At 51.8% G+C, this 17,787-nt stretch overlaps 1 protein-coding gene across 8 annotated transcripts in view; it reads right to left on the reverse strand.

The window, feature by feature from the left end:
- ANXA6 (annexin A6) overlaps window positions 1-17,787 on the reverse strand; it is a 48,653-nt gene that overhangs the window by 20,021 nt on the left and 10,845 nt on the right. For 4 of the 8 annotated variants that reach the window (XM_060415931.1, XM_060415930.1, XM_042250998.1 and 1 more), the window contains exons 3-15: window positions 14,482-14,563; window positions 13,715-13,805; window positions 12,630-12,724; window positions 11,989-12,102; window positions 10,922-11,012; window positions 9,797-9,876; window positions 8,723-8,779; window positions 7,849-7,942; window positions 7,329-7,424; window positions 4,666-4,724; window positions 3,551-3,673; window positions 2,178-2,236; window positions 809-887 (exon numbers count right to left, since the gene is read on the reverse strand). In XM_060415931.1, coding sequence (XP_060271914.1) covers window positions 809-887; window positions 2,178-2,236; window positions 3,551-3,673; window positions 4,666-4,724; window positions 7,329-7,424; window positions 7,849-7,942; window positions 8,723-8,779; window positions 9,797-9,876; window positions 10,922-11,012; window positions 11,989-12,102; window positions 12,630-12,724; window positions 13,715-13,727 — 960 coding nt within the window. In that variant the 5' untranslated portion in view covers window positions 13,728-13,805; window positions 14,482-14,563. The remainder of the gene's footprint in view (window positions 1-808; window positions 888-2,177; window positions 2,237-3,550; window positions 3,674-4,665; window positions 4,725-7,328; window positions 7,425-7,848; window positions 7,943-8,722; window positions 8,780-9,796; window positions 9,877-10,921; window positions 11,013-11,988; window positions 12,103-12,629; window positions 12,725-13,714; window positions 13,806-14,481; window positions 14,564-17,787) is intronic. The other 4 variants (XM_042250997.1, XM_060415928.1, XM_004008987.4 and 1 more) reach the window with 1 other exon arrangement.

Below are 17,787 nucleotides of genomic sequence, written 5' to 3' on the forward strand. Positions count from 1 at the left end.
GATTACTGATTTAAATATTGGTTAAACCAATGTGGAGTAGTTTTCACACTGCATGAGGGTCAGTGTTATTTAATGCCATGCAGGTCTCTCCCCAACAAAAAGAACACAGTTCATTCCTCATATGACGTAAGATCATCTTCAGTGACAGCTCTTGCGTTACAATTTGGGAAACACTGTCCTAGAGCATTGTGCACAGGAGCCCTTGGAGGGCACCCGGACCACCATGTCCAACAGCCTCTTTTTGGAGATAGAGACAGAGAGAGGTGGGGGCCTGCCAAAGGTAGCTAGCAAGTGAGCAATAGAGTCCAAGGTTCCAAATATTTTTGTAGGGGCCAAGTGCTACCTCGGGGCTGATTTGCCCTGAGGACGTCTGTGAAACTTTTTATTTTTGCCCTGTGTAGACCCTGGGTCTGAGGATGCTCAGGAGAACTAAGAATCCTCTAGTACACCCAGGGATGCCCATCTGTTCTCAGCTTCCATGCCTCCAAAACCCAACTACTGGATCCAGGATGGGATAGGCCCCTCCAAAGAACCAACCAAGTCTCCATTCAGCAAGATCTGTATGTAGTTAGTGGGCCAGAAGGCTCCCCAGCGTGTCAGAGGTGAATGCAGGAATCAGATGCCAACACCAGAGTGCCCGCCCACCAATCCGTCACTGCAGAGAACAGGAAGCTTCAAGACGTGAGACTCGGTGTCTCTGGTTGGCCACCAGGGGGCAGCTGGGTGCCAACCAGAGCAGCAGGAAAGTGCCAGCAGAAGAGTGGAAGCTGCGGTCAAGAGGTCAAGCAGGAGGTGGGGAAGGTCTGACCTCTACTCGGGCCACTGCACTAAGTTCCCACATCTGATAGGCCACCTGCGCTGCCTCCGGGAAGAACTGGCCAGCAGCACTGGAATGGAGGGTGTTAGGGAGAGGACAGGAGGGAAGGTCATCGTGGGCACACTTCACACACACAACACACACACACACACACTTCAAGTAAACCCATCTGGCTTTACCCTCTCTCCAGCCTGGGCCTCACCCACTCACCAGAGCCAACCCTTCACATCTGAGAACCTTCTACCCCGTTTCGACTCCCGACAATGCTAGCTCTGACCAGCAGCCTTCCTGGCCCCCAGTCCCAGGCAGGAGAAGATTTCTCGAATCCCTCATCCTCCCCTTTCCTACATAAGCCTCCCCTCTCAAACACGTCCACGACCAGCTTCGAGCCATGTCGTCGCTACCTCTCCTTCTGCCAAGCACCTTGGTTTACCAGCTGCCAGGTAAATATCTGCTGAACTGAACCAGCTCCTAAGGCACCTGCCAAAGGTAAACAGGAGGCTCTCGTATTCCCTGTTTAACTGGACCCTTAGACGTTCCGGAGAAGGGAGATCAGAGTACCTGTAGTTCCCTTCCCAGCAACCCAAAGCTGGTCAAGTCATGCTCCAATTTACTCCTCCTCCTGTGGCGTGTTCTCTGCTCTCCTTAGGTGAGATTCATGCACCAGGAAGAAGTTCCAGGCCCCGCCCACCTCTCAGCTTCATATCTTCCCAGAGCAATACAGAAGTGTGACCTCAGCTACATAAATGAGCCAGGTGGCACCTTATCTCCAGGCTCTCTCTCCACCCCACTCTCCCTCCAGGCCATGTCTTCACCCCATCACCTTTCTCCCTGGATCTCAGCCTCATTATCTCCAGGAGCCTCCCCACCCCCACCTGGAGAGTTCACATAGACACGTACACCTCCCCACCATGGACACATGCCCAGGTCTGTGTGCTTTTCTAGGCCGGAGGCTTCATCAATGCTTCCCCTCAAGGCCTGCACGTGGAGAGTGCTTAATGCATAGATGCTGAATAAAGGAGCAGCCAGGGCAGGCATCTCTACTTTTTCCATTTAACAGATGATGAACCAGAGAAGCACCTGAGAAGTTAGTAGCAGGGCCTAGACCCTCATACTCTGATTGCTGACGCACATCCCTAGACTGCTTTCCAAGTTCACATGAGCAGACGTCTCCATGTATGGGAGACCACACTCATGCGCGCGTGACACGGGTGCTCAGACTTTCACCATGCAGTGTTCTGCCCTTCGAGGAATTCCCAAGTCCACCTAATCCATCCATCCATCAGAATGAGGGCAAGAGAGTCCTGACCGGCCACACCTGAGGCCACGCCCTCCAGCCTGGGGCCAGGAGGCCACTTACTCATCATCTCCTCCACACAGCTTCAGCAGAGCCTTCTTGTATTCGCCAGAGGTGTCATTCTGGGGAGAAAGACAGAGGGAAAGGTCACCTCTCACCCAGCCCTGGGATCCTCTCAGACAAGAAGGGGAGGTCCTGCATAGCCCCAAACAGGGGCAGGCTGACCATGTGTTTACAGCAGCCCTCACTCTCAGCCTGTCTGGAGGTGACTGAGACCAAACTGCGGTGTGATAGTAAGCACTTACCAACTGGCTCTTTGGGAAAAAGAGAAAAAGTCCTGATCTGTAGCGTTTGCTAATTTCCTCTAGTGGACAATTCCAAGCTACCAGGTATGACTTCACTGCACACGGAATTAAGAATAGATGTTTTGGGGACTTCATTGGTAGTCCAGTGGCTAAGACTCTGCACTTCCAATGCAGGGGGGCTGGGGTCTATCCCTGGTCAGAGAACTAGATCCTACACATCTCAACTAAAGATCCCACACACCACAACAAAGACCTGGAGTGCTGCAGCTAAGACCTGGTGCAGCCAAATAAATAAATATTTTTAAAAATTAGTAAAAGAAGAGATGCTTCCCAAGCCAGTGTGAACTGGCCCCAGCACACCCCTGCCACCAGATAACCCTAGCCCAGCTCTCCTATGTGAAATAGTCCATAAAATGGACTGAACAAAAACACTGGGAAATGCCAAAACCAAACAAATGTATGTTCGATAGACACGGCATATTCTACATCCCTCTTGGGGCCTCATAGTGGATAAACTATAGTGAAGGCTGTGAGAAGTTCTTTGGTAAAGCAGACTTCTTTTGCTTCTAGTTTTTCCCAGACGTTTCCCATGAGCTATTTTTGCACACAGTGCCTATATAATTCTTCTTTAGAAACACACTTTAGGGAGCACAGCTTGAACTCAGAAAGCTTTATCCCACTCACCCAAAACAAGGAGAAACCATCCAGCTTTACATCTGTCTCTGAAGCAAGTCTCATGGGCTGGACAGCCCAGAGCCACCACCTGGCCCAGGGCCTGCGAGTCCCCAATGAAGCCTCCTCTGGGCTCACCTGGGACGCCTGCCTCTGACCTCCTGCCTCGCGCTGCCTCTAGGAGGCTGACCTCTCACCACCTTAGTGATGGAGCCTTCATCCCAGATTCAGCTTTGCCCCCATCATGACCCAGTCCTGCCTTCCTCTAAAGAGGTGCCCCATGTCTTAGAAGCACCTTGCTTGTAAGGTGACACTTGCTTCTCTGTAGTTGCCTTCAACTCCCTGAAGGTGGCACAGGCAGGGCTCCTGTAATTCCCACGAGACTCCAGCTTTCTAGGATGACACCCTTCCTCCTGGGAGAGCACCCCAGCCCTTTCTGGAGCTCCATGAGCACCTCACCTTGATCATACTGTACAGGGACTTCTCGTACTTGGTCCGGAATATCTCCCGGATGTCAAGCATGTCCAGCTCACTGCGGGAGACCATGATGCGGATCAGGGTGTTGTCCCGAGTCCCCAGGCCCTGCAAGACGAGTGGGTTTGGGGGATGGGGAATTGAGAGGAGGCTAGACTGCTAAGAGTCCCCTGCTCAACTGAAAATACAGTGTTTGTAATAAAATGTTAAAATTAAGAAGGAGAGAAGCCAAACGTTGCCATTCCCTCTGAAGCTCCCTGATGTCCCTCCTGCTTTTGTCGTCTTCTTCCCCCACCTCGTGTCATTTCCGTCTTTGATTTCCTCATAACTCTAAGCAAGGTATGGTTTAGATTTGCACATTTTGGAGCTCTGTAAATACACCACTATGCATTATTTGTCCATCTACTCCTGACAGGCATTGGGTTGCTTCTAGTTTTTTCATGACATGGACCATACTGCTATGAATGTTTTTATGAACACACCATACAGGCGAAAGTCTCTGGACAGCTGGACCCAGCTGGGTCCAGTCTGGCGCTGGAAGGCAGAGAATGGGCCACTTGCAGGGACTTTGGGCCTGTGGCCTCTGACAACAAATGACTGTGTTCATTCACCCAGGTGCACTATGAAGATACCACCACCCTCTGTGCTGTGTGTGTAAAGTCCCAGGAAAATCTGTTCTCAGTACTCGCCAGGAGCAGAATCCCTGAGTCCCTGGGATGAACATCACAAGTCTTCGCAGGCAATGCCAAAATGTCTTTCACTTCCCATGTACATTATATATAAACATTCTAGTTAATTAGTGTTTAGAAATAAAGCTTGGGCTTCCAACCCAGCTGGCTGGCTGGATTGGGGGTATGATGTCACCGCACCCCCTGAACAATCATGGGAACAGGTATCTGGGTGGGAAGGTGTGTGAAAGGCAGCACCCCAGGCTCTGGAGCTCACCTGGGACCAAGTGCCATCACTTGGCTTTATGGCCAATGCCTTGAATGCTCTCTTTGGCCAGTGGACTGGCAAGGATTTGCCAGGGTCCCGACAATCTTGTGGGGGCACACAGAAGCCCTCTCCCCAACCTCGGGCGCATCAACCCCACCACGCACCTTCATGGCCTTGAATAGCCTCTCAGCAAAATACTCTGCAGTGCTCCGGACACACTTCACTGAGAAGAGGAAGGAAGAGGTAGTTATTCTGGCTGCCTTGGAAGGGTGATGGGGTGGTCTGAGCCCTTCTTAATTTCCATTCCTTGGAAATGGAAGATCAAACCTGAGAAGAATCCTGATTCCTGATAATCTGAAATCCCTGAGGACCCCAGGCCCACCACTTTTACCACAAACCCAGGGTATAGAGAAATCAGAACATGGGCCTGCTGTAATGTTGGGAGTGCAAAGATCCCCTTCATCTTTCTGGTCCTTTGGTGTTTCAAGGAACTGGTTTGGGTGGGGAGGAACTGAGGTGGGGCTAGGCAAGGTGGTTCTTTAGAGTCTGCTACGATAGAACATGTGCTGCTGCTGCTAAGTCGCTTCAGTCGTGTCCGACTCTGTGTGACCCCATGGACGGCAGCCCACCAGGCTCCCCCGTCCCTGGGATTCTCCAGGCAAGAACACTGGAGTGGGTTGCCATTTCCTTCTCCAATGCATGAAAGTGAAAAGTGAAAGGGAAGTCGTTCAGTCGTGTCCGACCCTTAGCATGGACTGCAGCCTACTAGGCTCCTCCATCCATGGGATTTTCCAGGCAAGAGTACTGGAGTGGGGTGCCACTGCCTTCTCCGGATAGAACATGTGAGACGAGTGCAATTGTGCGGTAGTTTGAGCATTCTTTGGCATTGCCTTTCTTTGGGACTAGAATGAAAACTGACCTTTTCCAGTCCTGTGGCCACTGCTGAGTTTTCCAAATTTGCTGGCATACTGAGTGCAGCACTTTCACAGCATCATCTTTCAGGATTTGAAATAGCTCCACTGGAATTCCATCACCTCCACTAGCTTTGTTCATAGTGATGCTTTCTAAGGCCCACTTGACCTCATATTCCAGGATGTCTAAATCTAGATGAGTGATCACACCATTGTGATTATCCAGGTTGTGAAGATATTTTTTGTACATTTCTTCTGTGTATTCCTGCCACCTCTTCTTAATATCTTCTGCTTCTGTTAGGTCCATACCATTTCTGTCCTTTATTGTGCCCATCTTTGCATGAAACGTTCCCTTGGTATCTCTAATTTTCTTGAAGAGACCTCTAGTCTTTCCCATTCTGTTCTTTTCCTCTATTTCTTTGCATTGATTGCTGAAGAAGACTTTCTTATCTCTTCTTGCTATTCTTTGGAACTCTGCATTCAGAAGCTTATATCTTTCCTTTTCTCCTTTGTTTTTCGCCTCTCTTCTTTTCACAGCTATTTGTAAGGCCTCCCCAGACAGCCATTTTGCTTTTTGGCATTTCTTTTCCATGGGGATAGTCTTGATCCCTGTCTCCTGTACAATGTCACAAACCTTATTCCATAGTTCATTAGGGATTCTATCTATCAGATGTAGGCCCTTAAATCTATTTCTCACTTCCACTGTATAATCATAAGGGATTTTATTTAGGTCATACCTGAATGGTCTAGCGGTTTTCCCTACTTTCTTCAATTTAAGTCTGAAATTGGTAATAAGGAGTTCATGATCTGAGCCACAGTCAGCTCCTGGTCTTGTTTTTGTTGACTATATAGAGCTTCTCCATCTTTGGCTGCAAAGAATATAATCAATCTGATTTTGGTGCTGAGTGAACTCCGGGACTTGGTGATGGACAGGGAGGCCTGGTGTGCTGCAATTCATGGGGTCGCAAAGAGTCGGACACGACTGAGCGACTGAACTGAACTGAATGACAGAACATTACTGGCCCAACCTCTGGATCTTGCCGGCAGAGCGGGGCCACAACCTGATTACCTGAGATAGGGTTGGTGGGGGACAGCTCTGAGTGAGAGGATGAGTGCTGGGCCTTAGCTTGTTCCCAAGAAACACACTCATGCAACCTGTCCCAGGCTCAGACACAGTGACTCTTGGAACATCTGGCTGGCAAACTGACATTCTGGTCTTCTTCTTCCCACCTCCATACCATAGAGTTCTTTCCATTCTTAGCCCCGTGTTCCTGGGCCAGAGTCCCAGAATGCCCTGGGAATGCGGTGTCAGGATGTGCCCACAGCCTCTGGGTCAGGCGGCTCACTCCCCACCCCCATTTACCAGATGAGGAAACTGAGGCCCACTGAGCATTATGTGACTTTCTCCAAGTCAACAGCAGACTGAGAAGAAGCCTGAGTTTTGAATCTTGACTAGTCGACTCCTGGCTTCCACCATGCCCAGAGTACTCCAATTCATTACAAAACTACCCTTGGCAAGAGATACAGCCTCTGTGAGCTGCGGTTTTCTCATCCGTGAAATGGAGATGATGACAGTGTCCACTCCTGGGTCATGTGTAAAGAGTAAACACTCAGTGGAGCACCAGGCATACAGCAGATGCTCCACAAAACCCGCTCTCCTGATCATGACTTCCTGACCCCTGACCCCATGTGCTTTTCAGCCCGATCACAAACATGGGAGGAGGGAGTGGGAGGCAGCAGTGTCCAAGGCTTGACCCCCAGCCCCCAGGCCTCAGCCACATGGCCCTAGCTAAACCTTTAGAATTCACCACCCGTCTGGTTTTCTCCTTCCCATCTCCATACCATACAATCCCCATGTCCCTGGGCCAGAGTCCCTGAATCCCTCAAAGGCCCTGGAAATGTAACCTCAGACATACCCACAGCCAGCATCAGCTTCTCAAAGTCCCCAGACAGCTCCCCTCGGATGCTGGCTTCAATCGGCTTCCCCGTGGTCTTCAGATACTCATCAAACACTGAGTCAGACAGAGAGACGGGGTGTCAAAGGCACCCTCATCACACTGGAAGCAACAGGGACTTCGGCAGGGGAGATGCAGCGGCCAGGAACAGATCGCCACGGGAAAGGCAGGGCTGGCACTTAGGGAGGTGGTGGGAAGGTCGTGCACGTCACCGGCCACCACGCAGCCTCACTCTGTCTGCTGTGAGGGACTGTGTACACATCCCGCTCCACCATGAAGACAGGGACTGTACTGAGACGGAGGGGCTGAACACCCTGTAAAGACCTCTTATAAGGGACCACGGAAGCCACGGTGTTAAAATCAGAGCGAGTGTCTGGGTTGTGGGTGAAGCATTATCATGCTCCTTAGCAGAAAAGGAAATGAGAAAAGAAATCTTGACACAACCCCCAGGGGACAGCTGCAGGTCTTCTCTGGAGCTCACCCAACCGGAGATGCTGCTTGCTGCGATTTCCCAGAATGTAAATGAACTGGGCTTCATCTGTTCCCCATTTCAGTTCCCCTGCCTCGTACAGGTCCTGGAGGGGGAGAAGTGGGGCTTAATTAAGAGAAGAAACCTCAGGAAACAGAACTTACCAGCCAAGCCACTCAGAACCACTGCCAGATCCTTGAACATGCTAGTAATTGCATCTCCCTTCTTTCTGGGGAAACTCCTATTCAACTTTCAGGGCCCAGATTAAACATCCCATTTGTTTTCAAAGCACTTCCTGATGTCCCCAGGCGGAGTTCTCTTTCCCTTACTCCCTCTTCTAGACTTTCGTGTCTTTATAGCTTTGATTCACTGTATATTATAATATATAATATTTATATGCCTGGCTTCCCACTACAGTGTCGACTCCTCAAGAACAGGCATTATGTTCTACATTCTCTGTATCTACCTACAGTATCACTGGCATATAGTGGGAGCTCAAAACACCTGGAATATATGGTATATCCAAAGAAAATGTGACTGTGTGATTAACTCATGTCTGACTCCCCAGTACTGTTTGACTTGGCTCATTTGTGATTCCCCAATGCTTGGCATTCAGGATGATTGGCATATAGTAAGTGTTCAATAAATATTAATTAACTGAATGAAAAATGAACAAATAATGAAAGCTCCAAAATACATCTCACCAGCTTTACATACGCTGTGTGCCTTTGAAAGGTAACTTCAACCCTTCCTTCAGCGAAGCGCTGTATACTGATGGCGGTGAGTCAGTTATTTCTGGTATCTGACGCAAATTACTTTGCCTCCATCCCTCCCCCTTCTTGGGCTGCCTGGCTGTGCCCAGCAATCTCCGCTGGTGCTTATTTACCTGAACGTCCTGCTGCACCAAGTCCTCGCTCACTACGTCATCCTCCTCCCTGGTACCCTGGGAAGAAACACAAGGGACACTGGATCAAATACCAGAGCTGGGAGAAAGCCTGGATGCCAGTGGTGGAGACAGGGAGGACTAGGAAAACCACGGTGGCCCGGGGTGTCCAGGGGAAGAGACTGACAGCTGCCACCGAACAAGACCGCAGCACCTGGGAATTCCCTGGTGGTTCGGTGGTTAGGACTCTGCACTCTCACTGCTTCAGGCCGGGGTTCAATCCTTGGTTGGGGAACAAAAATGCCACAAGCTGCAGGGTGCAGCCACACACACAGAGGACCACAGCATCTATTTTGCAGGGAATCACAGGGTCCCTACCATCGGATTCTCCCCTTATCCTTGGAGTGTGGACCAAACAGGGCAGTCCTGAGAATAAGCAGGCCTGCTGTTGCCAGAACTTTTCGATTATTCAAAAGAACCCAGAGATCTGATTTTGGAGCAAAACCTCTCTAGTTTTAAATGTTAGCAACTAACTCAAAGTGTGTAAAAAAAAAAACCAAAACCCACAGGCAAAGGAAAATGAACAAAGGAAAAAGCAGCCTGAGTAGGTAGACTTCAGCTGTGACACCACTGCACATCCTCTTCATGCTCTTTTTCATGTTGTTACGTCATCCTTGGTTGGGAGGGAGCAGCAGGGCTGGGAAAGCCATGGCAAGAGAGAGGCTGGAGCATAGAGGAGGGGGTACTTGTGGGGAGAAAAAGGAGGACAGAGAAGCACAAGAGAGACAGGGTGTGTGAAAAAAAATGCAGGTCACCTGCCTGTGCAAAACACGGGGGACAGAACAGACCCTGGATGCTCAGCTTCTACACTCAGGCAAGCCAAAGAGACCATCTCAAGTTTGAGGATAAGACGGGGAGAGGGGGAGAGGTGGCCAGAAAACACGAGGAGGACTTTCCATCTGAGGAGCCACCAAGGAGCCTCTCACGAGCCACACTGTCTAGGGGAACAGGGACAAGGTGCTCCAAGCCCTCTGCATCCTGGGAGAGAACTCAGGGAGGGCCCCAGGGTAGACCAACCTGCAGCAGGACCACAAGCATCTTCCGGAAGTGGCCAGACGTGTCCCCAGTGATGTCAGCCTCCAGGTCTCGCTCATAGGCTGCCAGGAAGGAACACAAGCTCTGGTCCCACCTCCAGAACATCCCAGGGAACTAGGATAGAGGTCCCCGCTGCCCCTAAAATACTGATATTTCTTACAAATCCCCAAATCCAGTCTCCACACTGGCCGTGCAAGACCCAGGCTGTATTTTCACAATGCTTCATGCTGACTCACGACATGGTGAGATGGAATCTGCACACATCTCTATCCTCACCTGTGGCATCCTACTCCAGACACCACTGTCGCTCACCTGGACAGTGGCTACAGCCTTCTGACTGTTCCTTCTGCTTCTCCGATCCAGAACAACACGAGTGACTGTCTTAGAGCCCACACTCATCACGGGCTCCTCTGCTTCCCACTGCTGCTGCTGCTAAGTTGCTTCAGTCGTGTCTGACTCTGTGCGACCCCACAGACGACCTTCTACCAGGCTCCTCTGTCCCTGGGATTCTCCAGGCAAGAACACTGGAGTGGGTTGCTTCCCACTAGGTTTGGAATAAACACTGTCTCTTTTCCTTGGCCTGCACGGCCCTGTGTAATCCTGTCCCGCTCTCTGCTGTTCTAGCCTTGCACTGGACAACAGGCTTATTCTGCCTGGGGGTCTTTGGGCTTGTCATTCCCTCTCCTGCCAGGGTCTTCTCCCCACTCTGTGTACAACTGGCTCCTGCTCGTCTCCTCCCAAAACAGGCTTCCCCAACCACCTATCTGAAGCATGTCCTCTCCAAGTTGGATGCTTGTTTTCTGTCTTGTGTCCTTCATAACTCTTTACCACGTGTCATCATCCCATTTGTTTACCTGTTTATTATCTATATCCCTCATTATCTCATTAATACATACGCTCTCAGGCAGGAACGGTATGGATGCCCACCACCATATGCTACGAACCCAGCAGAAAGTAGGTACTTACTAAATGGATAGACGGATGGACAGACAGATCAGAGGGAAGGAGGAAAAAAGGTGGAAGGGTAGAGTCTTAGGGTCCCTACTCTTGTGAGCACCTTCGTTACACATCTGAAAAACCCTGAATGGCCCCTCTTGCCCATCTCACCATCTTTGTACGCTGCCACCAGCTGGTGGATCTGCTTGTTGGTCCGAGAAGCCAAGATCTCAATGAGGCACTTCTCATCGGTCCCAATGCCCTGGGAGGAAAGAAGGGGCATGTGAGTCAAGGCCTGAGATGGGAGGCTACCATCCCCGAGTTGGGAACCTGGGGTGGTCAGAGCTGGGAAACCCCCAGCACTCAGGGTGTTCCTAACACAGGTCTTAGGCATTGATCCAGAGCTGCAGCCCTGAGAATCTAAAGATGGGTGTTCTAGTGCTGCCTCTGCCTGCGACTTGCTTTGTGATGACTCATTAAAAAACTTCATCATCCTGGGCCTTACTTTTCTCATCCTTAAAATGGAAATAATTGTAGTTGCTCTGCCGAGCTCACAAAAAGAATGAGAATGTGATAATCTCTTACACTGCTAAGTTTACTAGGTTATGAAAACAAGTCCATATAGCTCATCTGAGACAAAGATCATAGCACTTTATAAACTGTAAAGTGCCGAGTTACACTCAAAGGCCTTTGAGCTCTCCCTGATTTGTAGGGAGAAACCGTCCACCTCCACTAGACTGGGCGGCCCCTCATATCCTGAACACACTTCCACAACCACTTCCTCTCCAGCCTAGAATGACCTGCCCATTCTGGTTAACCAAACCTTCTCCAGGCTTCAGGCCCAACTCGATCCCCTCATCTTCTGTGATGCCCTCTCCAGCCACCCCAAACCCAGGGCCTGTCCTCCCGATCTCCTTTACCAGGCCGCCGGCCTTTGGGTGTTGGACACAATCTGTTTCCACATCCCCATGTCCTGTTTCCTCAGGACTATAAGCGACTGGGGCAGGGTGTGGGCCCAGGGCCCCCTTTCACAGGGTGGGCCTCACACCAACACTTATGTCACCTCCGTCCATGTGGAGGGACCATGGCACCCTCTGGGACAGGACTTGGGCTGCTGCCTCAAAGCAGGGCTTATGTGTGGGGTGGGTGTAGGGCTCACTGAATTTCCACTGTAGAAGCTGCAATCTCCCACGAACCACACCCCCAACCCTCACACACACAGAGACCCTGCTTCTTACCGAGATAGCATCTTTAATTTCTTTGGCATCAGCATAGGCAGGTGGCCTCATAAGACCCACAATCAGTCGTTCAAACTTCCCCGTCAACTCATACTTCAAGTCTGCAATGAGATCCTGGTTGCGGGAGGGAGGAGGAGATGGAAGAAGATGGGGAAGAGCAGTTATAATGATAAGAATTACTCTGAATGAGGACTTATTCTGTACAGGCACTGAGCGAAGTAATCCAACTTAATCGTCACTCTGGGGGTACATACCATCATTGGCCTTCAGAAATGGGCTTAGAGACATCAGGTAACCTGCCCAGAGGCACGCAGCTAGCAGACGGCAGGATTGCAGTCCAAAGCACAGTGCCCCCTCCCTGCCGCTATGTGTTCACTTGTTCACTGTGTCTCTCCCACTGTGAGTCCACAGGTTGACATCCTCGGGTCTTATTTATCTGGGTAGCCCTAACCCCTAGCACAGTGCCTGGCAGGTGCGCTAGATGCAATTATGGTTGGATGATCCCTGCCTGACTGAGAGAAGAAAAAAGGAGGGCAGAAGTGCCAGCATAGAAGCCGAGCTGGAGTAAAATACTCAGGAAAGGGCCTGGATGAATCAGAGCATGCCTCCTCCGCCCCCAACCCTCTGGTTGCCATGGTTACCTTGCCATAGAGGGACTTGTAGTTCTGGCAGATCTCCTGCCTCTGCCTGTTGCTCCGGGAAATAATCAACTCCAGGATGGCCTCCTTGTCACTGCCTAGAAGAGGGGAGGCACCCGTCACCCTACCCACCCTGCCTCCAGGAAGCCCAACAGGGGTGTTCCCTGCAGTCCTCGGTATCAGCCTTCTGCTCGTGAGAGGCAGCGGCATCAGAGGGGGGCTCTGTGGGGACCTGGTGAGCCCCTCTGAGAGAGATGCTAGCACATGATGGTCCATGATCTAGCTCCTCGTCACACACCCCAGGAAACTGGGGCCCAGAGAGGAGCATGGAGTCCCCCGTGGTCTCCCAGTGAGCTTGGCTTAGAAAAGCCCAGGTGTCCTAACATCCAGGATGGGTTCTTTCACTGACAGGAGAAATAAAAGAAAATAATAAGCTGCAAATTGAGGGTAGTGCTTACCCGCAAGACAAAAGGCAAAGTGATGTTATCCGGAGGGGGACCTACCCTGATGTTTCAGCTACATGAGTGAGCAAGTGCCGCTCTCAAGCTGGGCGGCAGGTCTACTGGTAAAGTGGACCTGGAATGTGCATGGCCTGGAACGGGCATGTGTGCTAAGTCGCTCAAGTCATGTCTGACTCTGAGACCCTGTGGATCATAGCCCACCAGGCTCCTCTGTCCGTGAGATTCCCCAGGCAAGAGGACTGGAGTGGGCTGTCATGTCCCTCTCCAGGGGATCTTCCTGGGCCAGGGACTGAACCCGCATCTCTTATATCTCCTGCATTGGCAGGCGGGTTCTTTACCACTAGCGCCGTTGGAAGAGTCCATTATAAAATTATAAAACGAAGAGACAAGGGGATGTCCCGGCAGTCCACTGGTTAGGAGTCTGCACTTCCACTGCAGGGGCCCAGGTTCAGTCACTGGTTGGGGAACTTAGATCCCGCATGCCATGTATCGTGGCCAAAAAAAAAAAAAAAGAGAGAGAGAGACAAAAGAATGACTGAATAACCAAAAGGGGGGACACCCCCAAGCCTAGGTGAGTCCTGCTTCCTTCCCTGCAGGCCCCTTTCCCCGCAGTGGCTGAGCACCCACCAAAGCCCTTCATGGCATTGTACAGAGTCTCGGCATCCTGGCTGGGGTTGAAGTCGGGGAAGTCACAGACGGAGCCCCGGTACTTGGCACCCTGTGGAGAGACAAGCAGAGGGTGAGCTGCTGACCTGGCCCTGAACAGGGCTCCCAGTCCCAACCCCAGCTTACCTTCCAACCCTGGCCATGGGATAAAAGTCCCTGCTGCTCCTAAAATGCTCAGATATTCGTTACAAATCCCCAAACTCAGTCTCCATAATGGCATGGCAAGAGCCGGGGGGTATTTTCAGTCTTTGGACTGAACAAAGACAATGCAACAGAATCTGCCACGTCTCTCCATCTTCACCTGCACTGCCTCACCCCAGACCGCGACCACTCACCCGGACAGTGGCTCAGCTCCCTGCCCCTAAAGCGGAGAGCCGGCTACAGAAAGCCACAGCCAGGGTAGGGAGGGCTCTCCCCGTACCTCCTGCCAGCAACTGCCCCAAGGACAGTGCCTTTTCCCTGTGGCAGGAAGGCTCAGTCAAGCCTCGAGCTCTGCATCACCTTCCCAGAACCTGGGACAGATAAGAGCCCAGACTGAGTGCAGGGGGTGGGAATGGTTTCTGCAAAACAAACAAGAGCCCCTCATGTGTTTATGTCTCTCTGCGGTGTAGAAAGCCCTTTCACCTTTATAAATGTGATTATTATGGCATTTTGTAGAAGCACTTAAGATGATCTCTGTCACAGAAGCAAAGAAACCGAGCCCCACAAAGGGAAGCCACAGAACTCACATCTCTGTCCAGTGACCCTTTGTTCTCCAGCTCCAGAAACCTTGCAGCTGCCAGCTTCCAAGGGGGAGAGGGGTGCCTTGGCCTAGAGTGGGAGGCCCAGAGTCACCCTCAGAATCTGCCCTGATGAGGTGCCACTCCTCTGGGCCCAGTAAACTGAGCCGTGAGCTGGTATCTGAGGACAAGCTGGCTGGGTCGTTGGGGCAAAGGTGGGGAGCGAATCTTAGATGTTAAACCTGAATGCACAAAGGGCTGTTCACAGAGAAGTCAGATGTGGGTCGGACACACAGCCCCGAGAACCACGGGGCCCGGAGAGCAACCAAGAGCTGAGTGGAGGATGCCAGAGCCTGGGGCACTAGGCACACTGTGTGGCGACTGGGCACTTAGCCTGTGCCAGGCCTTCGCTACACGAAGGGTTGAAGATGACGGGAGAAAGAAGACCCAAGCCTGACTTTCATGAGCTTCCAACCCAGCGGAGGAGAGAGACTAGCCTACAAATTAGCACAGAGCTAGTAATAAATAATCCAGGAATGCAGGAAAAGAGTGGAGGGCGATTCAAGCTGGATGAGGGGATCGGAACGGGTGGGGTGGCTCACATAATCCTGTTTGAAAAAATAAGGAGTGCATGGGAGCCCGTGAGCCTCCGGACCATCTCCTGGGTCTCCCAACGCCCACACCGCAGGGCCTGGCCAGGCGTTCAGGGGCCCTGTGGTTTATGTCTGCCATTGCTGGCTCCTCCGAGGTATGCACGCGTGGGCACAGAAGTGCTATTTAAAGTTCTGGCAAAATGGACGACCAGAAAGGGATACAGCTCCCTTCCCGCCACCCGTGAATCCCCTGCAACCTAATCGCACTGCTGGGCAGAGAAGGAAAGAGTAACACAGGCCAACTACCCGGACCAGAAAAGAGACACTCCCTTTAGAAAGCTCCACGAGAGTCCATCTTGCCCATGTAACTTGTGTCACCCCAGCACCTAGCTCAGGGCTTGGCACAACTAGGCACTCTACTGGCTTCTTAAGTAGACAGGTGTGTGAGCGGATATGTGACTGTGAACACGCCCAGAGCAGATCAATGACTTCCTGGAAGGGAAGTCTAAGTCGAGCAGAGCAGAGAGATAAAGGATGAGCAACAGCTGGCCCAAGGGGTGGGGGAGGGGAGGAAAGGCTTCACAGAGAGACGCAGCATGGCAGAGGTCCGGAGCTAAGAGCAAGCAGGAGCACTCAGAGAGGCGGGCCCAGATTCTTCAGTGCTTATGCGGATGTCCAAAGCTGCCACAATGGTGGGATTGTAAGTGGCCAGGAAGGAAGGAGAAGAGGGCAAGACGGCAGCGGAGCCCCCAGGAAGAAGGGCAGAGGTCCTGGCAGCACGCTGCCACCTTCCCTCCGGCCCCTGCCCCTCCTCACCCCAGGGTGAGGACAGAGGCTGCAGCTGAAAGACGAGGCTGTATGGAGCAGAGAAGTCTAACTTCAGACACAAGGCCCGATCAAAAGGCTCCCTTAGCGGTGGGCTTGGCCTGCAGCATGGCAGTCTTTCTCCCTCTGTGGGTCTTTGCACAATGATAATAAATAGCCTGCCAGCACGATCACAGCCACTGGGAGAGGGGGGCTCCAGCGACCCCAGCACTGGTCACATTTAGACACGCAGAAACAGTCCTTCAAATCGCCCAGGTTTCCCACCGTCAGTCATTCTCACACCAACCTGGTGAATTTGCCATTTCCAAGCGCCACCTGAGTGGCCAACACTGCTCCTTCACCTCACCCTGACTGCCTGCCACTCCCCCCCGCAGACAGTTTCCTGGCCCTGTACCCCACAAAGGGAGGGGAGAGAGGAGGAGTAGGGACTTTCCACCCTGAAATATTCAGCAGGCCCTGAGGCCAGCTGATGAGCAGCTGGGACCCCGGGCTGCACGCAGGCTGCTGCTTGGGCAGGCGTCCTGAGGCCTCTCGGGAGCTGAAGCGATGTGACTCAGAGAGATGGCTGCGTGGCAGGGACTCTGCCTGAGAGCCGCCTGGACTGGGCCTGCCCCAGGCCTCCCTCTGCAGCTCTGAAGTTGCAGACACCAGCCCCCTTGCCCCGTCCTCAGACTGCTCTTATTGCCACCTTTATGTTCAAACCAGAACACCTCTGCAAAACAGAGGCCACAGGACCTTGTGTGATGTCACAGAGTCCCAGAAGCATGATCTTCCCTCCACTGAGGTCCCCCCTTCTGGAAGGAAAGATGGGGGGATGGCACAAGGGTCACAGCAGAAGTAACTGGGAGTGACCCGAACCAGAGAAAAGATGGGGTGGCTTGTTCTGTGCCTGTATGTGTACATGTGTGAGCACGCATGTGTGTTGGGAAAGGGGCACACTAGGAGCAGAGCTGGGGTGCTAAGAATTAGGAGCATTAGACACAAACTACAACTCAGTGGAGGGAAGATCATTCTCACTCTTCTCTAGCCTGTGTGTTAGATGATTTAGCCCAACAGCAGCCTTATATAAGTGTTCTGAGCACAGTTAAGGTGGGCGAGGCTAAGCACTGATGTTCAGTGGGGTAGGTGAGTTAGATGCATTTTCAACTTAAGACATTTTCAACTCACCATGGGTTTACTGGGAGGTAACCCCATTGCAAGTCAAGGAGGATCTGTACTGTCTTCAGCTCCCTCCTCCCACCCCTAGCCCTCACACTCCAAGCATCCAAATTGCTTTTACTGCCCTGCACACACTACATTCTCTCCCCTCTGGTCCAGGATCCCCTCTATTCTCGGCCCCCTTGCTCTTCCCAAGTAACTCTCTCCAGTTCCTAGTTCCTCAACCTGCATGCTCCCAGAGCACCCATCAGAGCATCAGCACCACGCATGAGCATAGGGGGCTTCAACTCATCCCACAGGACAAGGGACTCCTAGAGCCCTCCTGGAATTCTTGCTTGCAGGTCCATGGTGACAAGAAAGCACAGGTCAGCCAGGCAGACAGTAGGGTCTTGGAGCACTGGACCAGGAGTCCAAAAATGCGTGTCCTGGCCACCTGGCTCCCAGGGCCTGATCTGTCCACTAGGGTCATCTGGCATCCTGCAATTCAAGTATCTCTCTGGAAGTAACTCTAGGACGACATGGGAAGTGGGGAGCAGCAAGAATTATGCCTTGGATCACGGTCTGTAACCACTAACACCCTCTCCGGTCACAGAGGCCACTTGTGCAAAGTGTGCTCTCAGAGGCTGACAGGGAGGCCATGGCTAAGACTCTTTTGAGCACTGATCTCACATCATATAACACACTGTGCTCTTCAAGAATTGTGAATAAATATCCTTAAGACCTTCGTGCATTGGGTGGC

Source organism: Ovis aries, chromosome 5 (genome assembly GCF_016772045.2).
Source record: "Ovis aries strain OAR_USU_Benz2616 breed Rambouillet chromosome 5, ARS-UI_Ramb_v3.0, whole genome shotgun sequence".
Lineage (NCBI taxonomy): Eukaryota > Metazoa > Chordata > Mammalia > Artiodactyla > Bovidae > Ovis > Ovis aries.